We start from the raw sequence: 26,203 nt of genomic DNA on the forward strand, positions 1-26,203 counted from the left end.
CGCATCATACTTCTCAGCCACACACTGGGCTCTGCTGCTCTGACCCACCTGGCGATGCCTCTGTGGACTCTCTGGGGCCACCTCTTCCCTCTGGGGTGAGGGTGGCCAGGCATGGGGGCCCTGCAGACCACAGCCACACACTCTTGCGTTAGCTCCCTCTCCACCTCCCAGAGGACCCCTTCTCTCTCCTTGTGTTGGCACTCCTCAGCCATATATTCTTTTTCTTTGATTCACTCTCCTGTTTTTGGTGAAGCCGAGGTGTCTGGGAGATAGTTCTTTTAAACATAGTACAAACCTGAAAATGTCTTCATTTTGTGCTCACACTTGATTTGTAGTTCGCCTGGGCATGGGGCTCTAGGTGAGAAACCTCCTCCTTCAGACTAGGAAGGCCTTGCTTCCTTGTCTCCTCCCTTTTAGTGCTGTTAAGAAATTCACAGCCGTTCTAATTTCTAAGCCTTTACACATAGTGGAGGCTTTTTCCTCCCTGGAAGTTTTCAGGATCTTCTCTTGAAATTTCACCATGCGGTGACTCCATGTGCCTTGATTTTCATTCACTGTGTTGGGCACTCAGAGGGTCCTCAATCTGGAAACTCCTGTCCTTCAGCCCTGGACAGTGATTTCATTGATAATTTCAGTAATCAGTTGTTTCTACCAATGGCACCTCCCCAGTTTGCTATTACCTCTTTCCAGAATTCCTATTTTAGGATGTCAGACCTTTGAAATTGGCGCTTAAATATCGAAATGTATTCTCTCCCATTTTTCATCTTTATCTTTTTGCTCTGCTTTCTGAGGAATTCCTTCCATCAAGGCTTTCGTTTCTGCTGTCATAGTGTTTAATTTCCAAGAGCTCTTTCTTCTACAAATGTTTACTTTTAGAGAAGAGACACTTCATGGAAGTGTCAACTTAAAAAGCAAATTTGCCTGTAATTTTACCCTCAAAACAAGCTTATTCAGAAATAGCCAAAAGAATTGCAGTTCAGGATATGCCTGCTATAGAGTAACACAAGCAAATCCAGAGAACAAACGAGGGAGCTGCTTTTATAGAGGAAGAGGTAAAGCGCCAGGGCCTGTTCTAAAGGAAAGTCCATTGGGGGAGAGTAACAGGTCAGGGCACTACGCTCCTCATTGGCTGGGCTGCAGTGTTTCTCATTGGCTGAGCTGCAGCGTTTCTCATTGGCTGAGCTGCAGCGTTTCTCATTGGCTGAGCTGCAGCGTTTCTCATTGGCTGAGCTGTGGTGTTCCTGATTGGCTGGGCTATTGCCCGCGGGAGAGAAATCTTCCTTCCTAGTAAAGTAGTTGTACTTCCTGGCGGAGATACAGTGTCCTCTGTACCTGTTTGGTGTAGCTGATGATGTAGGATGGGGATGACGGCTCCCCCTGCAGACCTCCCACCCAGTTACTTGAGGTTTCTCTCTCTCATTTCACAGAAGCAATGTCCTCACTTCTCTGAGAATAGGATGAGAGACACTGAAGCTATTCTCCTGCTTAGCATTGCTCCAAATTATCTCTTTCCTGTTTCTTTTGGCTCGGTCTTCTAGGAAGCAGCTTTCCAAGATGTCAGGTAATGTTTCTCTGTCTGCTCATGAGGAGGAATGATAGGGGCTGTCTGGAAACATCAGGTCTGTGAGTGGGGCCCATCAAACGTGAGCTTGACTCCAGAGGAACTGTTGGTTAGGGACCCTCCGTGGGTATCTTAGGTTATCTTAGGTCCTTCCTCGGGCTAGTCAGAGTCTTTCAGTCTCCTTCCTGGAGCACAGAGACCCGGCTCCCGGTATGTCCAAAGAGTGGGTGCAGTGGAGAGGTAGACTCGCCCTCAACTGCTGTGCCCCTCCTGGAACCCCTCTGCAGAGAATAGACTTCCAGGCTGCTGCAGGAGGACCGGACAGTCACCAGTGCCACTCCCTGGAATGTGAGAAGGGGGTCAGGAATCTAACCGTCTCCTAGGCCTGAGAATACAGTACCTATTCATTCAGATAATTCAAGGTGCTGAGGACTCATCCCTGAGTAACGGGCAAAACCCCAGCACCCATGGAGTTCCGCGGGGGGAGGTAGAAAGGAGACACAAATATATGTAGGTTTTCTCCAGTGAAATGTGCGTGAGAGGGATGCGCGCACTTTAAAAGGATGATGTTGGGACAGGTGTTGCCGTGGGCCCGAAGCAATCTTTGAAAAATCCCTGCAGAGCTCGGGCTGCAGGCCGCCCCTCTCCTGGACCCTGAGCGGTCTCAAGCTGGTCCTACAGGCAACCAAGCCGGTCAGGGCGCCCGCTGCCAGGACGGCGGGGCGGACGGCGGCGCGTGTACTGCCTGCCACAGCGTTAAGCCTGCTGGGCCCACGGCCCTGGGCTGCGCACTCCCCGATGCCGCGCCCCCTTCCTCACCCCCTGCCCTCTAACCTCCACAGGAGGCCGCGTCCACGGCGTCGCAGTCCCGCATGGAAAGCGCGCGGCTCGAGAATGGGCAGGGGCCTCCGGGCGTGCTGCGTGCTGGTGCCTTGAGGCTCTCCGAGGCCCGAGGCTCCCGCCAGAGCGCTGCAGGTCCCTGGGCGGAGCGGGGGCAGCACGCAGCCCCGGGAAGAAACCGGAGGGTCGCGCCAGTGGCGGGGGCCGCGGGGACCCGGAGGCAGCAGCGCCACTTCCAGCTCGAGCGCGGGGCCCAGGGCGGTTCTCCAGATAGCTATCTGCCCGACCCCTGGCTTGTCGCGCAGCCCTCATCCCTCGACTACCGAGGAAAGGGCCAACCGCCCTGGCAAGTCCACTGGGACAGCGTGTTTGGGGTGCACCGGGGTCACGTGTCTGCAGAGGGGCAGCTCTCCCTTCGGGAAACTCTCCCCCTCTGCCGCCTGACGCGGAGCTGCCGGCCTCGGGGCTCCCGCTCGGAGGTCCCCGCGTGCCTGGGCCGCTTCCCCAGGGTCGGTGAAGCTGAAGCCCCCTTGGCCGCTGAGAAGGTCCCAGACGTCTGGTCCACCACTGGGGCGCCAGCTGGCAGGTAAAGACGCTCTGGGCCCCGAACCCCGAAGACAGCCGCTGGGCTCTGGCCGCTGACGGGCGTGCCCGCGGCGAGGGCCTAACTGGGGCCGCCACACCGGGCACGTGGGAGCGCGCGGCGCCGTCCCCGCCCCGACCCCGGGAGGCACGGCCCCTTCCGCCACCAGGCTGCTCTCGCGATGCCTGCGCGGTCTCGCGACGCCGGCCGGCCGGGGCGGGGCGGGCGCTGACTGGCGCGGCCGGGGGCGGCTCCGCGGGCGGGCGGGGCGAGTCCGCAGAAGCCATGGCCGCCCTACGCGCGCTGCTGTCCTGCGTCCGTGCGCCGCTGCTCCTCCGGCCCGGCTGGCCCGCGCCGCGCCTCTTCGCCTCGGGTGACTGCCGGGCTGGGGGGTGGGGGTCTGGCACTGCGGCCGCCGCGGGACCCCCGGGCCTGACCCCGGACTCCTGTGCGGGGCGCCCTGACCCGCTCCCGGCGCCGCTGCCGGGGCTGGCCGATCCCTGGGTCTCTGTTCTCGCCTCTGCTCTGCGGCCGGCCCCGCGGTAGGGGCCGGTCGGGGGATTGCGCCGGGCTGACACGACTTTAAGGGGACGCACAGTTGGGGCCCTGGAATTGCAGAGGGTGGCGCGTCTTCTCCGGCGGGGCCTCCTGCACAGGCCTGCCCGTGTCCACTGCTTCCCCCCGGTCCGCCCTGGGCTCCCTGCCTCCCCGCCAGCGGCGCCCCCTCCACGCGCCTGCAGCGTCCAGCCCGGTCCCTGAGCTGGGGAGAATCCCTGCGTCCTCTGCGTCGCTCGTGTGTCCACTTAACTACCCCGCCGCCAAGAGGCGCCGCCGTTCCGAGTTCTCTGACCCCCTCCCTGCGTCCGGGCCTGCACTCAGCAGTCGCGTCCTAGTCGTATGTGACAGGTGTCTGCTGCTGAACACTTCACTCGTGTCATTTTTGTCCCTCCCAAGCAAGCCCGCGGGGCAGGTGCTGTGGTCCTTGTATCGTTGGAGAAAGCAACCACCCCAACGCGCAGACCCGCGCCTTTGTCTCCTCAGCTTCGCCTTTTTCCTCTCCAGCTCTTACTGACCCCCACAGTCTGAGCTGGCTGCCCAGCATGGCGGGATTCTGTTCTGCTCCGGCTCTATTCTCCTCACCTAGTTGGCACTTATTCAAAGAAAGAATTTCCCAGTCCCTCTTTCTGCAGGATCACAGGCCGCCTCTAGGGCACCTTCTGGGAAGTGCTGACCGAGGCATTCAGGAGAAGGAAGGCTGCTGTTCACTGCTGGAGTGTTTAACTGAAGGAACTGTTTAAACACCCATGAAAGCAGAGAGTCGTACAAAGGCCACCCGTGTGGCTGAAAGCTGCATGCCGCAGCCACCAAGAACTGAGCAGGAGTCACTGTCCCCTCAGAGGGGTACGTCCCCCCGGTTAGATGCCTACATAAATGGAAATCCTTTTTCCTTCTCCCTAGGCACTAACTTTGAGTACATCATCGCAGAGAAGAAGGGGAAGAACAGCACTGTGGGGCTGATCCGACTGAACCGCCCCAAGGCGCTCAATGCACTCTGCAATGGCCTCATAGTCGAGCTCAACCAGGCGCTGGAGGCCTTCGAGAAGGACCCGGCTGTGGGGGCCATTGTCCTCACAGGCGGGGAGAAGGCATTTGCAGGTGTGGGGGGCACGTGGTGGCAGGTGGCCCAGGTGTGCAGGGGGCAGTCTGTACCGGCCCGCGGGGCGTGTGGTGTTGTGGTTTGGTCACATGTAAAGGGGGCAGGGGAACTGCTGGGATGAGGCTCTCTGCATATCTGACATCCGTGTGTGCTCCACCAGCAAAAGAGGAGTGATTCCATCCTCTGTGGCCAGGTGTTGTGTGTGCTGGGGACTTAGGTGACAGCTGAGAGCCCAGCCTTCTCTGAGTCCACCTCAAGTCTGTCCTGTGGTACCTCTGTGTCACCTTTATCCACACGCATCACAGCATATTGCCACTGTGCCCGCTGCCCAGCTACGTGTCCACGTGGCCATCCCCTCACAGGCCCCTTGAGAGGGGGGCCCTGCCTCACCCAATCCCAGCAGCCCCCAGTGCCTGCACACTGTTTGGTTTGGGGGATATGACAGTAGTGCAGTCCCTGCTCTTTGGTAACCGGGACCTCTTTTCACCCCCTAGCTGGAGCTGATATCAAGGAAATGCAGAACCACACGTTCCAGGACTGTTACTCCAGCAAGTTCTTGAGCCACTGGGACCAACTCACCCGGGTCAAGAAGCCAGTCATAGCTGCTGTCAATGGTTATGCTGTGAGTGTCGGCCGGTCTCCTCTCACTCTGGATGCTAGAAGGAGCCGCACTTGTGCAATTGTTACCTTGAAAAGGCCTCAGTCTGGCTCCCAGGCCAGCAGGCCTTTCCTACCGAATGGGGTTGAAGAAGCAAGGACCGACAGAGAGAAGGCACTTCAGCATCTGCTTTTGTCGGCAGGTGCTCTGCTCTTGGCTTTCAGATCCTTTTGTTAGTGAAGCCCCCACCCCAGTCCTCACCGTGACCCCGTGGACCCTGGGTACATTCTCCCCACCACTAGTTAAGGTGCAGGTGTTGGTGTTTTTGTGCAGTTTAATGATTTTCCAGCCTGTGCTGCACCTGTAAACCAGCCTCTTCTGCCACCGTGGAAAGGTCCATGTCCTCTGTGCATCAGGGCACATGCAGGCACGTGGGCTGCTCACAGATGCAGGTGCTGGTCATGGCCTGTAAGAAGTGGTGACAGTGTTTCAGTTTGCGATTGTGTAATAAAGCTCCCTGCAGGGGCTGGCCCCGTGGCCGAGTGGTTAAGTTCGCGCGCTCCGCTGCAGGCGGCCCAGTGTTTCGTCGGTTCGAATCCTGGGCGCGGACATGGCACTGCTCGTCAGACCACGCTGAGGCAGCGTCCCACATGCCACAACTAGAGGAACCCACAACGAAGAATACACAACTATGTACCAGGGGGCTTTGGGGAGAAAAAGGAAAAAATAAAATCTTAAAAAAAATAAATAAATAAAAAAAATAAAGCTCCCTGCAGTAGCCAGGGTCAGCCAGTGATGTTTACTGGAGCACAGCCACGCCATTGGTTCTCACAGTCCCTGTGGCTGCCTTTGGGCCCCCAAAGCAGAGACTGTACGACCCCCAGAGCCAGAAGTGTTTCCCGTCTGGCCCTTTACAGAAAAAGTTTGCTAGCATCACCCATCTGTAGGTAATTTATGGGAATATGACTAATTTTGTGCTTCTGCGTTAATGTCTGCTCTACCCTGGAGTGTGTTTCATTTTAATATAAAATTTAGATAAGCAAATAGAGTGATTTTCTGACATTCCACTGGTGATGTCTCCTGTTGTTTTTCAGCTTGGTGGCGGCTGTGAACTTGCCATGATGTGTGACATCATTTATGCAGGAGAGAAAGCCCAGTTTGGGCAGCCAGAAATCCTGATAGGAACCATCCCAGGTAAGGGTGATGACATCTCTAGCAGAAACTCCTCAGGTAGTTCCCATGATCTGCCCACATCTTAGGGGCTCTCGGGCCTCCAGTAGAAGACGAAGGCATGTGACCTGCATCTGAGGAGGAGCTCAGGGCTGCCTGTCTGCGCACATCACTCTGGCTGCCGACAGCTCACTAAGCCCAAGGGACACCGGGCTCAGAGTGGCCCTGGGGGCCTTGGAGCAGTGCCAGTTCCTTGATGACAGCCAGATCCCATGTCAGACACCATTTCGAAAGGCTGGCAATGTGGTAGCTTATAACCGCAGTGATTTTTGCTCAGGAGCTGCATCTGTGGTGGTCCTTGTAGGTCAGAAGCTCAGGAAAGAGAACATGGTGACCATGGGCCAGTGCTGAGAGCTTGTGCCCAGACATGAGATGTCTGGCCACATGTCTTGCAAGGCCAGAGCAAGTCCCATGGCCTCACCCAAGTTTAGCAGAGCAGGAACTCAGACCCCCCACAGGGAGGGCACCAAGAGCAGGGGCAGTGACACCTCTGCCCCCTGGGGTCCACCTGATGAGCGCTCTGGGCTTATGTCCCTATGGGGTCTGTGGCACCCAGAACCCAGAGCATCACCTGAGCCAGTCAGGGTGGGCAGAGAGCAGCTGTGGGGTCAGAAGAGGATGTCTGGGTCAGCCGAGAGCAAGGGAAGCCCTATATGACTTTCGCGGACTGCGGGCTCTTCCCGTACCAATGCTCAAGGTCTCCGCTTCATTGAGGCAACTCCTGAGTCTGCTGGATTGTGGGCGTCTCCCCCAGGTGGTCCCCTTGGCTCGCTCTGATAGCCCCGGGGTTTCTCAGGTCTCCTCCTACTTCCCCACCTGCTGGCTGCCTCAGTTTTACCCACACACACCCCCAGAGGGACCATCTTCAGCCCCTGGAACTTGCCAGTAGTGTGTCTGTGGCATGTTGGCTGGCACTGGCCACAGAGCCAGCTGTGCCCAGCAGCCCTCTGCCCTCAGGTGCAGGGGGTACCCAGAGACTGACCCGCGCCGTCGGAAAGTCCTTGGCCATGGAGATGATTCTCACCGGCGACCGGATCTCAGCCCAGGATGCCAAGCAAGCAGGTAGGGCCAGGGCGCCCCTGGAGCCACCTCGCAGGGGGCCGATTGGGGGCAAGGGCTGCATCTAGGTACTTCCGGGGAGATCAGCACAGCACTGTCAGGTGTCCGGAGGACCCAGGGGACTGACTGCCTTTGTTTTCTTATTTGAAATGCCACATGTACTAAAGGGTAACTAAAACGTACGTGTGGGTTAAAGAGTAATAATAAAACAACGTTTCACCAAAGCCCAGCGTAAGCCTTGAGGGGTCCCCAGGGCCCTCTGCAGGCACACCTGCACCATCACCCCCGTGACTGCCCTTCTTCCCGTTCGTGCATCTGTAAGAGCCCAGTGGCCGTGGTAGCCAAGGGCATCGGCTGCCTCGGGGACTGTGTGGAGCCTTCCCTGTGTCACTGCAGCCCCCTTAGCACCCAAGAGACCTCCTCTCTCAGAACGTCCTTGTGACTCAAAGAGAAATGTGCCAGTGCTGTTTTCACACAGTGTTCACCTGTCTGTTTTTTAGGTCTTGTCAGCAAAATTTTCCCTGTTGAGACACTGGTCGAAGAAGCCATCCAGTGCGCAGAAAAAATTGCCAGCAATTCTAAAATTGTCGCAGCGATGGCCAAAGAGTCAGTGAATGCCGGTAGGGATCCTGCCAGGAGACAGTGCAGAGGGCCCCCAGGACTGCAGAGGGGTAGCTGTGAGGCTTCAAGTTTTGGGCTCTGAATTACGCATCCTAACCTCATCCTGGACAAAAATTAGGATTCTCACTATTTCGATTTTGGCTCTTTGTGGAGTTCTAGTTTCTAGTTGCTCGCTCACAAATTCTGTTGAAATGTTCCAAGCTCCCCTTGTTGCCAGAACCCGAGAACAGGGCCAGCGCTGGGGACAGACGGTGGAAGCGCTGGCATGCAGGGCAAGAGCCGAGAAGGGCAGGACAGTCCCTGAAGGAAGCAAGTCTGGTCCTGAGAAACTTGGCTCACCTCCCAGAGCCTAGGTGAAGACACTCATCTTGTCAGCGGCAGCTCAGCCCGTACTGGGCAGGGAGCTGTGCAAGTGGTCAGCAGCCTGCCCCTGAGGGATGGTGCAGGCTCACTAAACACCCATGGAGCCGGGGCAGAGTTCACGCTGCTCACTGTTGCTCTGGCCTCTGTGTCCTCTCTCTGCCAGCACTGCGGCTCTGACCTCCCCCTCCTCACAGTTGGCTTGAGTTTAACATAGCAGTTTATTCTCAGCATTGGAGTAGGATTGTCCTGGGACAGACATGTCCTCAGGCAGCCACTTTGCCTCTTCGAGTCCGTGGTTATCTGCAGGAAAGCACAGTCATGCCCCCTGGGTTGCTGCCAGCCTTACTTGAGTGAGCTAATGTTTGTGAAGCATCGACACGGGGCAAGCACACATTGGAGAGGTGGACGCTGCTGTGACTAAGGGGTTGCTGACCCACAGTCGAATCGAAGGCCCCTGCTTTTGCTCCACCCATCACCCAGAGGACTCCCCACTGCAGGGGCTCGGACCACGGGCACTGCTTCCTAAGAGCAGCACACTGCTGCTGCTTCGCAGAAGGACAGGCCCACAGCAGTGGCCTTTCTTACTGCCCCGACCTTTGTCCTGGCACGATGTTCCCTGTTCTGGCTTTCTTCCTCAATTATTATTGTTTATACTTTTTTCATACAATTTTGCGAGCCGTCTCAAATCCTTTTGTGGTTGGACAGAGTTTGCTGTTCCACCTTCTCATCCAATTCCTCATGTCTCTCCCATCTCAAGGCCACCATTGCGTGACACTTGGGGGACCCGGGAGTGGGAGGCCCTCTGAGCTGTTTGCTTCACTGGTCTCTCTGTGGGGTGGTGCGTGAGAAAAGGGAGTCAAAGGAGCAGGCCCAGAAGCCATGCGCAGGGATGGCGCTTCCCAGGCTGTGTGTTAAATCAGGGTGAAATTAAACTATGTGCGAGTTGGGGACTGTTCCTTTCACCATAGGAAGGCATTCTGCCTTCCCACATTCAAGCATCTCAGTTCATGACTCAGGGTTTTCTTTCTCAGCTTTCGAGATGACATTAACAGAGGGAAATAAGCTGGAGAAGAAACTCTTCTATTCAACTTTTGCTACTGTGAGTAAACAACATCCAGATGGAGAATCAGTTAGGTTCCAGCCCTAGAACTTCCTGGGAATTTCCTTGTAGGTTTCATGGTTAAGTACATTTCCTTTTGGTCAGAAGGGTAGCTTTCCCTGTAGCTGGGTCACCTGTGTTCTATCAGCAAGCCTGGACTTCTGCAAATAAAGTTCAAAAGTGCATAAACTTAGAAAAGGTCTCATGGATCGGGCCCTTAATCAGCAAGCTCCTGTATTTACATGGGATCCATTCCCCCATAATGTTCCTGGATCATTCCAATTACTTGGAATGGGGTTCAAGTGTATTATACTACTATAATCTGAAGCTTCAAAGCATTATTTTCTAGGATTTCTGCCGGTAACTTAAAGGAAATAATTCTTCTAGTAGTCATTAAAATTCATGTCTTTTATTAGAAAGTCCTATCTAGATGTTTTATAAAAGGAAGATTACAAATAGCTTTGGCTCTTGAGGAAGTGAAGATGCGTGTGTATGTGCGTATGGGTGTGTGCGCACAGGAAAGGATGTTAGTGGTTCCTGAGTGACCATCACCCGGCAGGGCGTCCATTAGGATACCAATTCCCAGGCTGGCCCTAACTGGTCAGGGAATCCAGATCATTCCCAGCTTTCCAGGTGATCCCGCTGCAGCTCCCACCCATCCCCCCGACCACCCTTTGAGCGTGAGGGCCAAGAGCAGGGGGAGGCCAGCGACAGCACACCCTGGACACAGGCAGCCCCACACCCCGGCTCAGTAGCGATGTGTGAGTGTCTGCCTCTGCTCTGTCCCTTTCCCACAGGAGGACCGGAAGGAAGGGATGGCGGCGTTCGTGGAGAAGCGGAAGGCCACCTTCAGAGACCAGTGAGCACTGGCTGCCTCTGCCTCGAAGCCTCTCTCTGAAGAGGAAAATGTAATCTGTCAACTTTAGAGGCAAATAAATCTTTCTCTTTTAAAGGGCAGTAAAGTGACACACAGTTTTCCTCGGCCTACGCGGGGCTGTGCATAGCAGGCGGTCCTCACCCAGCAGTTGTGAGAAGCGCTATCAAGCACATTCTCATTTTGACCTGGGCATATTCCTAATCAGAAACTGCTCATGAGCCTTCGGTGTGTTTGAGTTTTTACTTCATTTCAGGAACAGAGGGAAGTTTCGATGCCAAACACAGCATTCGGTACAGCACGTGGTGTTCAGACAGAACACATGTGGTCGGCTGGCATGTGGGTCGCAGCCTGGGAATGTGACCTTTGGGGAAGGCTTCGCTGAGGCACCTTAAAGGGATGCGTTGCTGCCTGAGTGACAATGTGAGATCACATCATCCTTAATCATCTCTAGAGTTGAATGTTCTATCACTTTTTTAAAACTTTTGTTTTGTCATTATAAATGACAACATTCAAACAGACAGAAGTCCTTAAAGTAGGCCACTCTGTCACACTCCCAGGGCACCCACCATTAACAGGTTATGTAGCGTCTAGAGATTTTTCTGTGCCCATGTGCACACATGCACAGGTATGTAGTTCAGTTTTCTTTTTACAAAAATGGTATCCCAAGTACACACTTCTGCGAAGTGTGCTGGTTGTCTTTCTACTTACAGGTGTGTATAAACGCACCCTGTTGTCTAGCATTCTTTTTTATTGTGGTAAAATATATGTAACACAAAATTGCCCATTTTAATCCATTTTAAATGTACAGGTCAGTGGCAGTAAGTGTATTCACATTGTCCTGCAACCATCCCCACCATCCATCTCCAATCCGTGTCATCTTCCCAAACAGAAAGTCTGTCCCCATTCAACACTAAGTCCCTGGTCCTCCCTCTCCAGGCCCCTGGAACCCTCTGTTCTAATTTCTTCCTGTCTCTGAATTTAGTAAATCGAGGTTCACCCAGGTTGTAGCATGCAGTAGACTTTCATTTCTTTTCATTGCTGAATAACCTTCCTACCAGCAGTCTTTTCAGTGGCCCTGAAGTATTTTATGATATGGGTGTATCGTAATTTACTGATTCCCATGATATTGGATATTTAGACTGCGGCCAGTTCCTTGTTATCACAGCTGTCGTGAACAGCACTGTGGTGAACATTCTGTGCGTGAATCCTCGCACTTCAGCGCGACCATGTCAGTTAAATTTGAAGAAGTGAGCCACAGGGCCGCATGTGTGGGAGCACGGGCTGTGGGGACTGCCCGCCCTGTCCCATCAGCAGTAGGTGGGCACAGCCTCTTCAGTTCTCCTCGCTGCACGCTGGCTGAGTCTCCAAGACCCCCTGACTGATCACTCACTGGTGGTGGTTGATGCTGCACCAGCTGGGGACATGAGCTGAAATGCCCCCAGGAGGGCTCTCTCTGTGCCCTGAGTTCCCTGCCCATACCTTCTCCCGGTTCCCAGGGCGAGTGTCCTGAAGAGAGAATCAGGAAGAAGCCATACTGCCTTTTGTGACCTAACCTCAGAAGCCAGGCCACACCATTTCCAGCATATTCTGTTGGTGGAGGCAGTTACAAGAGTCCACCTGGTTCAAGGGAAGGGGACAGACCCCACCTCTCAGTGGAGGTGTGTCCAGGTCACTGTGGGATGGCAGATACAGTGCTGCCGCCATTTTTGGAAAACACAATCTTCTAAATACTCCAACCAGGATGAGGCTAGAGAACCACCATCCTGACAGCCCTGGACATGGAGAGGCTGTGGCTGCCCCTTTTGAGTGGTGGGCATGTTCTCCTGGCTGGGAGTACGTGGGATGGGGCCGCGCCCTGAACCGGAAGCACAGTGTGGTTGGTGGTCTGGGCTCTGAAGGGGTTAACCGGAAGCGGAGCATCCCAGATTCCAGGCCTCTAGGGGCCAGATCAGAGGGGGAGGAGACTGGGCAGCTGACCTCGAGCTGCTCCCTCTTCAGGGGAAGGAACTTCGGAGGCATTCGCCCGCCCATCTGGACACCCGTGGAGCAGGGGGTCGGCCCTGAGGAGGGCAGGCAGCCGGGGCCCCTGGGTCAGAGGTCAGGGCGCTGCTACCTGGCCAGGTACATGAGGGACGTGGCGCCTAGGGGACAGGGAGGGGAGGCCTGCCGGGTGTCCCCAGCACACCAGCTGAGCCCAGAGGCCGCGCCTGACTGCCTGCCTGCCTGCCGGGGCCCTCCAGGAGGTGTGCTGCTTTCTCCGGCCGGGTCAAGAATGCTAACTGAAGGAGTAAGTCCGCGCTGTCCCGGCCCCCGCCCCACACAGCCACCCTGTGACAGCGGGGACCCGGCGGGGCGCGGGTCGGCGCAGGGAGGGGCGCTGGGAAGCCCAAACCACAAGCACATGCGGCTCGCACCCGGCGAGGGGCGGGAGACCCGAAAGGTGCCTGCGGGGCTGGGCCAGGAGTCGCCCCAGCCGCGGTTTAGCCTGCGCTACGCGATGTTCTCGCGCACCGCGAAGGGACCCGCGCGCGTCCCCGCCCGGCTCCTCCCGCGGGTCTGCCTCCTCCAGGCCCCGCCCTCCACGAGGCCCCGCTCCCTCTCCAAGGCCCCGCCCCCCCCCCAGGCCCGAGAGCATGGTGGTGCTGAAGGGCGTCCCCGCGCTACTTTCCCCTGAGCTGCTCTTCGCCCTGGCGCGGATGGGGCACGGAGACGAGATCGGTGAGCGCGGCGGGGGCGGGGGGGCGAGGCCGCGGGGCCTCGGGGACGCCCACCCGGGGGCAGAAGTCGGGCGGGCGCGCGGGGCCTGGCCCAGGCTGTCTCCTCGCCGGGTCCCGGGAAGAACCGGGTCCTGGGGTGGCGGCATCGCTCCGGCCGCCCCGGCCGCATTCCTTAGGACACCGAGGCCCGGGCGGGGGGCCAGGCCCTCCCGGGCCTCACTCGGCCCCAGGTGGTCACCAAGGCGGAGGCCCGTGGTCTGGGCGGGGCTGCGTCCAGGCAGGTCCAGGTCCCGGCCCTGCGTGCGGCCCGGACTGCAGACCCCTCCCCAAGACGGCCCCGAGGACCACCTGCGCTGGTGCCCGGGGCTGCCCCGCAACGTTTGCAGCGATTTCTTTCCCGGGGGCCATGGGCCTGGGGCGGGGGCTGCGGGGCCGACCTGGGGTGGAGGCCGCGGTTCGAGCTCCGCCCTGGTCCCGGCAACACCTGCAGACTCTTCTGCACCTAGCGGCTTCTCCTCTTCCCCTCTCTCTGACCGGCGTGTCTGGGGAGGGCAGTGGGTGTGGTCTGTCGCGTTGTCCAGTGACCCACGGGCGGCCCCTACCGGCGCGGTGGGAAGTTAGGCTGCGCGGACCCACCAGCAGTGGGGAGAGTGCCTAACCCGGGCGGCTGTTCAGTTCTTGCAGACGTGAACTTCCCCACCTCCTCCATCTGCAGGTGTGGCCCCGAGGAGATCCGCGCCGACGGTGAGCTGCCACCTCCTGCCCGGTGGGGTTGGGGAGGGTGGGCAGTGGTCCTGGCTCCGAGCTCCCCATCCATTCCCCAAGCACCCACCAGTGACCCAGGAAATCCCAGTGCCAGACCCTGGAGACCCTCCCTGCAGCCCCCAGCCCCAGAGGTGAGCCTGGGCCTCCTGCTCCATCTCAGACTCCACTTGGTGACTTCTTGCAAGTGGAGAAACAGGCCTGGTACCTTGTCAGTTGGCTGAGCAGTGGTGCCCCCGCTCACCCCCATCAAGTGTTCAGCCCTTACAGTGCTATAGAAATCCCAGCACTGGTGACCTGGCCTCACAGGCTCCCGATGTCCACACACTTGGTTTCTGAGATACTCTGACCCTTGGGGATGGATGGGAGGTGAGACTGAGGGGATAGTAGGAGCAGAGTTAGCAGTACCGAGGGTAACGGGGAATGTGGGGTGAGGGCACAGGCACCCTACCTAGTCACATCCTACCTGGATGGGCGCTGGACTCCAGCTGTGCCTGGCTGCCCCACCCCACCCCAGTGATGCTGTGAAGCAGGAACAGGACTCTCCCTGCAAAGTTGAGGCCACCAAGGCACAGAGATGTGCGATGTGGGGTAAACCCACCTCCTCTGGACAGAGCCAGCCAGTGGTCCCAGGCCTGAACAGTGGGCTGCTCCCTCCCCACCCAGTGGCCTGGGCTTCCACCCCCTGCTCAGGGAGCTGAGCCAGCCATGCCTCAGTTTACACCTTGGGCTAGGTAACCCCAGGTGCTCTCCTCCCCAAGGAGGTGGGACAAGGTGGGCTGTGGGAAAGGATGATAAGGAGTGTTTAAGTAAATCACACCACAGCCACCAAAAGTGATGCACACACCCTGCTCATCAGTGGAAAACAAGCTGTTAGGGTTCAGAGTCAATACAGTCGTCCCTTGGTATCCGCAGGGGATTGGGTGCAGGACCCCTGCAGATGCCAAAATCCACAGATGCTCATGTCCCTCAGTCATCCATCAGTTTCCGAGGGTTTCATACCCGGACACAGAGGGCTAACTGTATGTATGCAGAAAGGCCTGACCATGCAGAAATGCAGAGGCAAAGGCAGAATGAACTGCACGCGGACGGTGGCAGGGCTTGCTTCACGCCCTGAGACCACAGCCAGGTGTTCATCTTCGTCGGGTCTGTGTTTCCTGATCTTGTACAGCAAGTGTGCGCCACTTCAACACTCAGAAACCAGCTTTCCAGGAGAGCATGGACCTCGGAGCCCAGTGGGGTGTTTGGGGGGCCTCAGAGCCCAGTAGGGTGTTTGGGGGGCCTCGGAGCCAAGTGGGGCATTTGGGGGCCCTCAGAGCCCAGTGGGGCGTTTGGGAGGCCTCGGAGCCCAGTGAGGCATTTGGGGGGCCTCGGAGCCCAGTGAGGCATTTGGGGGGCCTCAGAGCCCAGTGGGACATTTGGGGGGCCTCTGAGTCCAGTGGGGCATTTGGGGGGTCCTGGGAGCCCAGTGAAGTGTTTGGGGGGCCTCAGAGCCCAGTGGGGTGTTTGGGGGGCCTCGGAGCCCAGTGGAGCCTTTGGGAGCAGCCTTGGGCAAGAGAGGCCTCTTCCCAGCCCCGAATGTCCTCATCACAGGATAAAGGTGGTAACCCCAGGGTCATCTCAGGGACCTTCTTGGGTCAAGGAGGTGGCCCCTCCTGGTGGACGGGTCACCACCAGCAATATGCGTGGTGCAGAGTGAATGGGATGGCGAGTGCTGGGACAGTGACAGGTGCTGTGGCCAGGGCAAGGAGGCGCCAGTGTGACCTCGATAAGTGTCACCAGGCAGTCAAACAGGTGCCTGCAGCTCCCCATCTGTCCTGGGCCCCAGTCTGTCCTTGCTGGCCGGTTTCGCGAGGCCCAATGTGAAAGGTGTGGACAGGCCAGCAGGCAGAGGGCTCTGTCCGCGGCCGGGTGGAAGAGGGCAGGGGTCTGAAGCTGGCACTCTGCCCTCAGGCTTGGGCATCCCACAGCTCCTGGAGGCCGTGCTGAAGCTGCTGCCACTGGACACCTACGTGGAGAGCCCGGTGAGGACCCTCATCACTGTGCTGCCGCCTCACTGCTCGGGCCTCAGTTTTCCCCTTGCCAGACCTCAGAGGGCCACTTGCCTTGGGGGGGAATATGTCCCCAAAGGGCCCTGACCCTGATCAGATGAGCCCTGAGACGTCCCCCAACAAGGGGGCCTGAGGCGCCCAGGGCAGCTAGATGGGTAGGCCGCAGGGGTGATCCTGTCTGTCCCCAGGCTGCTGTCATGGAGCTAGAGCCCAGTGACTGGGAGAGAGGCCTCCAGACCCCCGTATGGAGAAGCTATGAGTCCATCCTCTTCATGGCCGGCTGCACGGTGAGCCCATGGCCCCGACTGGAAGGGAGCTGGGGATCTTCTGCACCTCTTGGAGGCCCAGGGGGGCCCAGCAAGGGCCCCAAACTCCGCCCCACAGTTATGCAGGTGCCTGCTCACCTGCCACGGAAGAGTGACCCTGGGGGTGTGGCTGGCCCTGCCCGGGCCCTTCCCCAGCCTCCCTCCCAGGATCCTGCCCTGTCTGCCTCGGGGCCCTCACCCGCCCAGCCTGTCCGAGTGGAGCCAGGGGAAGCAGGGTACCCCCGGCCCCTGTCTTGTGGTCAGAAGCCTGGTCCGAGGCTACGTGTGACCCTCCACCCTTCGAGGGGACGGGCCTGCCCTCCTGGGCCCACCCACTGGAGGTCTTGGGCAGGACCCACCTGAGGAGAGAACACCTTGGGCTTCCGTCCTGCACAGCGGCCCCCACTCCTCCAGGGCAGCTCAGAGGACGCAAGGGCCCCCAGCAGGCGCCTCACCCACCACAGCCCCCCTTGTCCCTGCTCATCTGGTCCTCGAAGGTCAGAGGCCGGGTGTCCTCAGGCCCCCGACCAGGAGAACCAGAGAAATGGAGCTGAAAGAGGCCGCGCCTGCTGGTGCCCCTGCCCTGCGGGGCCGCGAGGGTCTTGCACCGTGCCATTTTGCCTTACAGAGCACCCTGGCAAAGATAGAGAGGTTTGAGTTTTATGAGCGGGCCAAAAAGGCTTTTGCTGTTGTAGCAACTGGGTGAGTTCTGGCTGGGACAACTGGGTCCGCCGGGTTCACGGGGTCCGCCGGGGTCCGCCTGGGTGGGTAGGTCGGGTTGGTCTGGGCCGATTGTGGGGCCCGTCCCCGCCCCACTCCCACTCAGCCTCTGCCCTGGCTGAGACTAGATGTCCCACAGGGGAGGGGACACGGGGGTTGCCTGAGGGCTGTCCCTGGGCCTGTCCAGCGGGTGGCAGAGCAGGAGCCTGGGCGCCCTGGCCTTCCCACCCACCTCGGTGCTCAGCTCAGCTCCTTACGCAGGGAGACGGCCCTCTACGGAAACCTCATCCTCAAGAAGGGGGTGCTTGCCCCTGATGCGCTGCTCTAGGCCTGGCGAAGACCGCCCCGGGCCCAGAGAGGGATCTGGACCCCTGAGCCCAACAATGCCACCAGCAGGCCTGCCCGCAGCACAAAGACCTCACCCAGCGGGGGCTCCGGGGGTGGCGGGTCCTGGGGAGCCCTGCTGACCAGGCTGAGATCCTCCCAATTTATGATAACAATGGCAAAGGGTAGTGATTGTCATCCTTCCATCCAAAGGTTTAAACAACAGCTTCTTCTCACTCACAAAGGCTTGTTTGGTGCTGAGCACAGGGAGGCTGTGGGCTCCCCAGAGAGCAGCCCCCGTGAGCCCTGAACCTCAGGTGGGAAGTCAGGCGTCCCTCTTCCCAGTAGGTTTGGGCTCCCTGAGCCAGCGAGTCCCTGGGCTTGGGATGAGACCCTCACAGGTAGAGACCCTCACCTGAGGAAATCTGCAGAGGACCTGGGCAGTGACCTGGGGGCATGGGCTGTGACCTGAGGGCCTGGGCTGTGACCTGGGGGCCTGGGCAGTGAGCTGAGGACCTGGGCTGTGACCCGAAGACCTGGGCTGTGACCTGGGGGCTTGAGCTGTGACCTGAGGGCCTGGGCTGTGACCTGAGGGCCTGGGCTGTGACCTGGGGGCCTGGGCAGTGACCTGAGGACCTGGGCTGTGACCCGAAGACCTGGGCAGTGACCTGGGGGCCTGGGCTGTGACCTGAGGGCCTGGGCTGTGACCTGGGGGCCTGGGCAGTGAGCTGAGGACCTGGGCTGTGACCTGGGGGCCTGGGCTGTGACCTGGGGGCCTGGGCTGTGACCTGGGGACCTGGGCTGTGACCTAGGGGCCTGGGCTGTGACCTGGGGACCTGGGCTGTGACCTAGGGGCCTGGGCAGTGACCTGGGGACCTGGGCTGTGACCTGAGGGCCTGGGCTGTGACCTGAGGGCCTGGGCGGGGGTGTGGCCACACAGGGTACTGCAGGAGGCCAGGAGTGGGTACAGTGGTTGCCCAGGCAGCTCTGAGTGGGGTGGGGCTTCTGCATCAGTCCCCTGGGCTGCAGACACTCAGATGGTCCTTGAAGAGGGCCCTAGGCTGTTCCTTCAGCCCCAGAGGCAGGAGGGCAGGTGGTGACTGCTGGTCTGGATGCTCTGGGAGGTGACCGTGTGTCGGGGTGCTAGCAAGGGCGGGGTGTAGGGCTTGAGCTGCCTGGTGGCTGAGTTCCTCCCGAATGCCCAAGAGCCTGAACTGTCCTGGGAAACAGGGATCAAGGACAGGAGAACACCCAGTGCCCAGGTGGAGGGCCAGCCAGGAGGGGTGCCTGCAAGGCTGCGACAGCTTCCCGGCATGAGGCTTGGACTGCTCTGACTGGGGAGGGATTTCCACCCGCCATTGTCTCTGACCCCAAAGTCTCTCTGAGGGCCTCCCCCCCCGCCCCTCCAGACCTTCCTACGGACACATGGGTGCAGGAGCTGGGATGACCGGGGCTCCCAGCCTCTGGATCCCTCAGGGCCTGGGGGAGGCGTCCCTGACATCAAGGATCCTGCGGGGCAGGCAAGCCCACCACGTGGACATCTGGGGCTCAGCCTGGGGAAGCGACCCTATTCTGGGCCTGTCACTGCCAGGGTCTTACCTCAGACCCTGACCCCGTGGCCATTTCTAGCCACCCGAAGGCCTTTCTTTAAACAGCTTTGTTGAGGTCTAATTGATGCTTAATAAACAGTACGCTTACAATGCCCAGCGAAATACATTTAGGTATTGTCTACACTCCCCAACCATGCAGGCAGCACCCCCACCCCGTAGTCTGCTTTCTGTCACTAAGGGTAGAATTTTGCATGAATGGAGTACCGGGCGTGCTCCTCTCTGGCTCCTTTCCCTCAGCGTGACCATCTGGGACTTGTGTCTGTTGCCCACATCGATAACTTCCCATTGTTGCCCAGCGGTATTCCATCATGCAGACATGCCACAATGTTCTATGCGTTCACCTGTGGGCGGGCGCTGGGCTGTTTCGGGTTTGGGCCGTCACAGATGAGCACACACAAGCCTGTGTGGACGCGAACCTTCATTTCTTGGATGAACACATAGGAGTGGAACGGCTGGGCCATACGTTAAGTGTACCCATAATTTTCTAAGAAACTGCGAAACAGTTTTCCAAGTAGCTGTCCTAGTTTACGTCCCTGCCCGCAGGGAACCAGAGTCCCGCCATGCTGGTCTTTCCTGTCGGCTGCTCTAACGGGCGGGCCTGTCGCAGTGTCCCTCTGGTTTTAGTTTGTGTTCCCTGATGATTAATGATGCTGAGCATCTTCTCCTGGGCTTATTTGCCTTCCGTCTGTTCTCTCTGGTGACACGAATGCTCAATCTCTTGCCCATTTTCTCTTGGCACCAGGGCCTTTAGTGATTCTGGTCACCAATTCAATGTGTTGGGCTGGGGGGCGGGTGCCCACACCAAGCAATTCTGCCCTCCTAGTCAACATCACCCGCCCACCAGCGGTCACTCTGCATAAGCAGTGTTGCCTAGTGACACGGGGAGCAGAGAGGGTAACCCAAGCTCAGGGCTGTCCAAAGGGTGTGTTTCCCTCTAGAGACAGGGAGAGTCAGGGGGGAGAGCTTAGGGGAGGGGCTTTGCAGGGGGGGGCGCCAGCCTCGTGGGCCTCAGCCTTGCCTCTCCAACTCCAGACTTCCCTAAAGGGCCCGAAGGAGCCACACCCAATGTTGGTGACAGACCTCCCCGGCCCCTTCGGGCTGTGCCCCGGGGTCTCAGGTCGCAGGCAGCTGAGCTGGTTGTGGCCTCTGCTGTGCCTCCTCCTCACAAGGCACAGAGTGTACCCCCAGCTCATTCTGCCTCTCCTTGTGCACTCTGCCACACAGCTGTGCCCTCAGGTCTGAGGAAATGCCGACGGGGGATCCTGGCTCCTCCAAGGCCAGAGAGAGACTTGGCCACAAACACCACCCTGGGTCTGAGCTCCTCAGGGCTCCCTGGTCCCCAACCATCTGGACCTGAATTGCTCAGGGGTGGCCATCCCTGACCTGGCAGAGGAATGACTTGGTGGGGCTGTGAGCTCTGCATGTGCCATGCAGGACTCGGGCAGCCTGAGACCTGGACACGATTCTGGGGCCTCTGCATAGATGCTGCTCCTTGGATCCAGGGCAGGAGCAGGGCCATGCGTGTTCAGCATGCCCACCCTGTTCTTAGCAGGATGGCAGGTGGGGTGCACACTGATGAGGCTGGGACCCACTCTGCCCCTGTGGGGGCAGGACCCCGAGCAGGTCACTGTCCAGACCTCAGTCTCCGCATAGGTAACGTGGGGGTGACAAAGCTCCTGCCTTGTGGGGTGCTCTGAGGCCATGACCATGTAACCTGTCCAGCAGCGCATCTCAGGATGAGGCCTGCCGCTCTACTCCTCCAGGGAGTTTGGGACCTGCTGGGGGACTCAGGAAGCTCTAGGACACCAGAGGTCACCTGGACAAACCTGGGTTCACCTGTGCACCTAAGCACTTGTCCATTTGTTCATCTGTGCATCTGAGCACCTGAGCACCTGTCCACTAGTTCACTTGAGCGCCTGTTCACTCGTTCACCTGTGCACCTGTCCACTAGTTCACTTGAGCACCCGTTCATTGTGCACCTGTCCACTAGTTCACTTGGGAACCTGTCCATTGTTCACCTGTCCAGCTGAGCACCCATTGTCTCTGCTTCCCCCTCTTAAGTCCTTTCTGTTCTCAGGTCCCATCTGTGGGGAGCCCACCACGGCTCCATTTCTCTGGTCCCAACCACTGACCTCTGCCACACCCCTGGCCCCATCCCAGCATGCCAGGAGAAGGCCTAGGGGGAGTAGATAGTTCTGGGAACATGGACTTGGGTATGGGGAGCCAAGAGTCAGCCGTGTGCTGCCCTGGGGGCTCTGGATGTGTAGGACACGACCCCCGTCTCCTAGACAAAGCAGGCCAGGGCCATGCTCACTGTTCATAAGAAACACTTGGCCTCTTTGCAGTTTATTTTTCCCATTGGGGAGGAGTCAGCACCCTCAGGAGTCCCCGCTAGTGTGGTAGATGTGGTCTCGATCCTCCTCTGGCCCCCGAAGCACCTGGCGCGACAGCAGCACCTGAGACCGGGGCCCTGCCTCCTCCTGGGCCTCCTCAGGTGGGGGATGGTACAAGCTGTCATAGTCGGGCTCAGGGCCCCTCCTGGGGCTCCGGAGGCCACCCAGGATATCCTTCGTTCCTGCCCGGCCCTTGGTGCCTAGGGACAGATAGATGGAGGTGCAGCCTCAGTTTCCCTCCCAAGGCCTCATCCATCCAAGTCAACTCCAAGGGGTTCCCCTGCTGTGGCCTCTTTCCCCTCGGGGGGTGAGGGGGCGCTTGCCCTCACCTTGCTGCTTTTCCTGGATGGGGGACAGTGTCAGTGAGAGGAGCAGTCGCGTGAGCTGGTCATCTTCCTCCGGAGGCTCCACGGCTCGGGCGCCCCAGACCCTGCGAGCGCAGCCGGGTCAGGTCCACATGCAGAGCGGGAGGCGGCTCCCCGCCAGAGTCCTCAGAGGCTCCAGTCCATCACCCAACAGCTGCCTCTCCCTCAAGAACTACAGCCAAGCAGCCTCCATGGAACCCAGACTCACGGGCCAAGTGTCCCTACCACGTCCCTGAGCTGCAGGGATCGAGGGGCGCTAGGAAGTTCGGAGCCTCCCTTGGGGGGTAACCCTGAGGGTGAAGGACGTGAGGAAAAATCCTCCAGGCCAAGACTGAGGTTGCCCTGGCTGCAGCCCAGGGTGCTCCCCAGTGACGGATATGGTACCGGCACTGGGCCACGGGGACCCCGTGAGCTTGGGGAGGACTCCCTCCAATTCCAGTGTCATTGGGAGCCCAGGCCACACAGGCTGGGACTGGCGCTGCATCCTCTGTCCTGGCAGCTAAAATCAGCCAGGTAAAAATCAGCCAGGATGCCTTGTGGGTGCAGGGAAGGGGCCATAGTTCAGAGGCGGCTCTGTCCATGACCCAGGGACATGGGCAGGAGCCACCTGGAGGCTGCCAGCAGAGCAGGGCCGCTCAGGGGTCAGCCTGGAATGCCCAGGCCCCATTCCCTGCTCATTGCTGACGGATCCTGTGGGCTTCCGTGCTGGCTGGAGTGTTGCCCCCTCCTCAAGGCTGCTGGGCAGTGTTTCCCTTCCACCCTTGATGCCCCAGCTCAGGGAGGGCCCGGGAGGGAGGATAGCAGGGGGCTTGGGCAGAGCTGCCGGGACACTCACACCTCTGTGTGCTGCTCCAGGGCCCTGCCTCTGCCTTTGGTCTTGAAGAGGACCTGGAGAGTGAGGTCACAGGTATGGGCTCAACACGCTCCACCGGGGTCCAGGGTCAAGGACACTCAGGGAGACCCTCTGCCAACTCCAGCCCTCCCCCGCCCACCCCTCCCAGGCCCTCTGGGTTCTGGCTGGAGGCCTCGTGATTTCTGGGGACACCAGGGAAGATGGTTGGGGCTACACCTGCACCCCCCACCCTGGCTGGTGGCCTGAGGAAGGGGAGCTGCTTCCTCCGAGCCCAGCCCTCCTTGTGGGGCAGTTGGGGACAGGGGTGCAAATGAAACCAGTGACCGCAGTGGAGCATCAGCGCCTGGCAGCTGTGGGGCAGCTGTGCCTGTCCTCCTGTGCCTCTGGCCAGGAAAGGGCGGGCCTCCCTGTTCCCCTGGTCACTCCCAGGTGTGCAGGGCTGAGTGGCCTTGTCCCAGGGTTGGGGGAGGACACAGCTCCACGCACAGTCCTGGCCCCGGACACCAGTAATCTGCAAGAAGAGCAGCTGAGGGGCCTGCACGAGGAGGTGCCCAGGCTTCACGGCACAAGTGAGCGCCATCAAGGCCCCTCCATCTGCAGCCACCTGGTGTCATCGAGGCTGGCCCACCAGGCTGCACAGAGGGGCCCGCTCCTCCCATCCTGAGGGTTCCCCCCACGCCCACAGCATCCCCTGGTGCACAGGGACCTGCAGTCACGTCGGTGCCCCGTCTTCTCTGTCCTATTCCAGCTTGCTCCACCACCCCCCCAGCCCCCCCCCCCCCCCCGCCTGCTGGCTGGGTCAACAGGGAGAGCCATGGTGGGGCCCGGGTGGAGTAGCCCATACATACCTGGGATACTGAGGCCGTGCCTGCCTCCTGCAGCAGCACAGCCACCAGGATGGTGACCAGGAGGAGCCTGGGGGGCGGGGGGGGGGAGCGAGAGGAGAGTGAGAGGCAGGTACCTCCAGACAGGACGCCGGATGTGCAGCCTGGTGCAGCCAGAGACCTGGGTCCCAGCAGGGAGGCCTGGGACCGGGTCCGCAGGTCATTTTATCTTCTCCTCATCTCACAGACCAGGACACACAGCCACAGAGAGGTGGGACTGCCACAGGCCCACACCTGCTCCCGGGCCCTCAGACCAGGGGCTGCTCCCCACCCTCAGCCACTGCACCCCACGTTCTGGTCAGATCCCACGCTGCAGGCACCAGCCGCCCACGTGGATCTTCCAGCTTCTGGCGTCTGTCCTGGCTGCTGCACAGGGACACACATGCACCTCTCAGGGGGGCAGAGCAGCTGTGCACATGGCTCCCTCAGGGCCAGGCCGCATGTCTCTCTGTCCCAGAGCTGTGGTGGATGGTGGTACCATCACCTGGGCTAGAAGCCCAGGAGGAGGCGGGAAGGATGGTGCCTGCTCACAGCCAGCCTGACCTCTGGGGAGGCCGCGGCCCACAAGGGGAGGAGGTCCAGGACCAGGCCCCCACAGGGGGCCTGAGGAGCCATGGCCCAAGGCAGGAGACACAAAGAGACACACAGGATGGAAGGTGACTGATGGGCTCGGCAGCAAAAGGCCCTGGAGGCCTCGTCTAAGACGGTGTCAGGAGGGCAGAGGACAGGAGGCTGACTGGTGCGCCTGTATCTGAGTGTGTGTGTTTGCATTATTAAAAAAACAGACAACAGGCCCAGAATGGGTCGCTATACCAAGCCCCACATCGGGAGACGGAGACGAGTTGGTCACAGCTCCACTGTCCCAGAAATGGAACTGGAAACCAGCTGGTCTGGAAGCCCAGGCCCAGCACCAGTGAGGTCACCCGCCTGACCCAACCCGCCAGCCCCTCCAGGAAGTCACCTTGAATGACCACCTGCTTTTGCCAGTGTAACTTCCTTGTTCCGCCACTTTCTGCCTACGAAAGTCTCTCATTTTGTACAGCTCCTCAGAGCTCCTTTCTATCTGCCAGATCAGATGCTGCCCGATTTGAACTGATTTTTGCTCAAGTAAACTCAAAATGTTTCGTGCACTTCAGTTTATCTTGTAACAGTCCATGTGCACACACGGTTCCTCAGGTCCTGGAGAGAAGGTGTCTGTCTCTGCAGCCGGCGGGGTAGGTCCAGGCTGGCCCCAGGCTGGGGGAGGCAGGGGAGCGCAGGGGTCCACAGGGGCCTCGGATCAAGGCTTCCTACACGCTGGCCCGTGGCCCTGGATTCCAGCCACACAGAGACCTTCACTCCTTCTCTGGTGACTCAGTACTTTGGAGTGGGGGTTCCATGCACACCACAAGAGCCAAAGGGCAGAGGCTGAACTGGGAACCTGTGCACATGTGTCTGGATACCACACCCACCGCCACACTGCCCAGCCATGCCTGGGAAAAGACTTCACAGGACGGGGTGCTGCTGGGCACGGGGAGCGGGACAGCAGTGGGGAGCATAGGGCAGCCTGGCTGTGGGCCCCCCTGTAGGCCCCTCTGCAGGCAGAAAGTTCTGGAAACCAAGGGGTCCCCAAGGCCCCCAAGCCACCAGTGGCCCACCTCTCTACAGGGAGGCATGACCTCTGGTCCAAGCTGGGGGGTCCCAAGGACAGGAAGGCCAGCAGTGAGCTCTGGCTTGGAGGAGGAGGGACTCCCACAGAAGGAGGGGGCCCTCACAGGAGGAGGACAGCCTCCCAGGGTCCAACAGGAGCCCCAGTGCTTCCTGAGCCTCATACCCCAGCTTCCAGTGTGACGTCCCCTCAGGGCAGCACCTGCCCCTGTCGCCAGCCCCAGGCTCATCTCATCTTCTTGACCCCCTTTCCTTTGGGCAGTCACAGACCTGCCTCCTTTGAGCCTCCCACCTCCTGCTTGCGGGGGCTCCTGGGTGATTCCCCGCCAGGTCAGGGGACCCCAACGACAGGTACACATTCTTACTCTCTCATGGGAGCCACACGGGTGGGCCTCAGAGCTGGAGCCCAGACACAGACACCACATGGCGACTCGGGAGGGAGAGCCCTGTGCACCCCCAGGGGAGCCGGAGCACTCGTGGGGACCCCAGCCAAACACGGGTCTGTGGACAGAGCCCCCTTCTCCCTCCCCCACTCTCTCTCCTCTGGAGCAGCCAGGGCTGGGGACACAGCAGCCCCGGGGCTGCTCTCTGAGACACATGCCCACACAGCAGGCGGGTTTGGGTGGGGAGTCTGGCCTCGGGAGCACAGCGTTACCTGCTCATGTTGGAAGCGCTTCTCAGTGCAGAGGGTGCTTGGGGGGCCGTAGTTCCAGGTCCAGGCAGCTGGCGCCCAGGAATCTAAACGCCTGGCCTGCACTGCCCTGCCCAGGCCTCTCTGGGTTTTATGGCCCCCATGTGGGCGTGTCCGGACAGAGGTCAGGGGCCAGGTGACTGAGTCCACCCAGCGGGCCCCACCCTACCTGTCTGTCACACCCACAACCTGCCCCTTGACCCGTCTACCACCCACTTCAGCACAGAGCTGACTCAGCTCTACCTCCCCCATCACCCCACACACGCCTGCGCCCACTCCAGGCACCCCGCAACCATTGCAGAGCTCCAGAAGGTGACCCACAGCGCAGGAGCAATTGAGAACAGAGTGCTCAGATGAGCTCCGGAGCCTTGGGGGACAACAGAGGACACGAGT

The 26,203-nt window shown here is 59.5% G+C and overlaps 3 protein-coding genes across 13 annotated transcripts; 2 read left to right on the plus strand and 1 right to left on the minus strand.

The window, feature by feature from the left end:
• Window positions 1-3,197: 3,197 nt before the first annotated feature.
• Window positions 3,198-10,568, plus strand: ECHS1 (enoyl-CoA hydratase, short chain 1). The gene is made up of 8 exons (XM_070631023.1): window positions 3,198-3,357; window positions 4,443-4,640; window positions 5,136-5,263; window positions 6,334-6,433; window positions 7,427-7,531; window positions 8,029-8,148; window positions 9,544-9,611; window positions 10,409-10,568. The coding sequence occupies exons 1-8, from the start codon at window positions 3,270-3,272 to the stop codon at window positions 10,472-10,474; spliced, it is 873 nt and encodes a 290-aa protein (XP_070487124.1). The 5' UTR covers window positions 3,198-3,269; the 3' UTR covers window positions 10,475-10,568.
• A 1,876-nt stretch (window positions 10,569-12,444) lies between these two features.
• Window positions 12,445-24,602, plus strand: FUOM (fucose mutarotase). Of its 10 annotated transcripts, none has more exons than XM_070631120.1 (8): window positions 12,448-12,609; window positions 12,729-12,775; window positions 13,094-13,206; window positions 13,881-13,949; window positions 15,921-15,991; window positions 16,207-16,305; window positions 16,952-17,025; window positions 17,305-19,079. In XM_070631120.1, the coding sequence occupies exons 3-8, from the start codon at window positions 13,122-13,124 to the stop codon at window positions 17,369-17,371; spliced, it is 465 nt and encodes a 154-aa protein (XP_070487221.1). In that variant the 5' UTR covers window positions 12,448-12,609; window positions 12,729-12,775; window positions 13,094-13,121; the 3' UTR covers window positions 17,372-19,079. The 10 variants fall into 10 exon arrangements, 9 of the variants coding, with proteins under 9 accessions (XP_070487231.1, XP_070487221.1, XP_070487211.1 ...); XM_070631110.1 differs by having other exon boundaries at window positions 12,486-12,609; window positions 13,112-13,206; XR_011543279.1 differs by lacking the exon at window positions 17,305-19,079 and adding exons at window positions 22,591-23,157; window positions 23,660-24,602 and having other exon boundaries at window positions 12,503-12,775; window positions 13,112-13,206.
• On the minus strand, window positions 21,294-25,911 carry PRAP1 (proline rich acidic protein 1). Of its 2 annotated transcripts, none has more exons than XM_070631294.1 (5): window positions 25,775-25,911; window positions 23,437-23,503; window positions 22,571-22,623; window positions 21,700-21,800; window positions 21,294-21,570 (listed from the first exon to the last, which is right to left on the minus strand). In XM_070631294.1, exons 1-5 carry the CDS (start codon window positions 25,780-25,782, stop codon window positions 21,356-21,358), a joined length of 444 nt encoding a protein of 147 aa, XP_070487395.1. In that variant the 5' UTR covers window positions 25,783-25,911; the 3' UTR covers window positions 21,294-21,355. The 2 variants fall into 2 exon arrangements, with proteins under 2 accessions (XP_070487395.1, XP_070487405.1); XM_070631304.1 differs by lacking the exon at window positions 21,294-21,570 and adding an exon at window positions 22,906-23,099 and having other exon boundaries at window positions 21,714-21,800.
• Window positions 25,912-26,203: the final 292 nt, after the last annotated feature.

Source organism: Equus przewalskii, chromosome 1 (assembly GCF_037783145.1).
Source record: "Equus przewalskii isolate Varuska chromosome 1, EquPr2, whole genome shotgun sequence".
NCBI classification, from domain to species: Eukaryota; Metazoa; Chordata; class Mammalia; order Perissodactyla; family Equidae; genus Equus; species Equus przewalskii.

Coding starts and splice junctions, on each gene's coding strand:
- ECHS1 (XM_070631023.1), top strand. CDS start 3,270: ATGGCCGCCCTACGCGCGCTGCTGTCCTGCGTCCGTGCGCCGCTGCTC. Junction 6,434..7,426: donor CCTGATAGGAACCATCCCAG/GTAAGGGTGATG, acceptor CTCTGCCCTCAG/GTGCAGGGGGTACCCAGAGA. Junction 8,149..9,543: donor CAAAGAGTCAGTGAATGCCG/GTAGGGATCCTG, acceptor TTTCTTTCTCAG/CTTTCGAGATGACATTAACA.
- FUOM (XM_070631072.1), top strand. CDS start 13,122: ATGGTGGTGCTGAAGGGCGTCCCCGCGCTACTTTCCCCTGAGCTGCTC. Junction 13,207..13,880: donor GGGGCACGGAGACGAGATCG/GTGAGCGCGGCG, acceptor GCGGCTGTTCAG/TTCTTGCAGACGTGAACTTC. Junction 17,026..22,590: donor TTTGCTGTTGTAGCAACTGG/GTGAGTTCTGGC, acceptor GTGCTGCTCCAG/GGCCCTGCCTCTGCCTTTGG.
- PRAP1 (XM_070631294.1), bottom strand. Junction 22,624..23,436: donor GCACGGCCTCAGTATCCCAG/GTATGTATGGGC, acceptor CTCACTCTCCAG/GTCCTCTTCAAGACCAAAGG. Junction 21,571..21,699: donor CATCCAGGAAAAGCAGCAAG/GTGAGGGCAAGC, acceptor ATCTGTCCCTAG/GCACCAAGGGCCGGGCAGGA.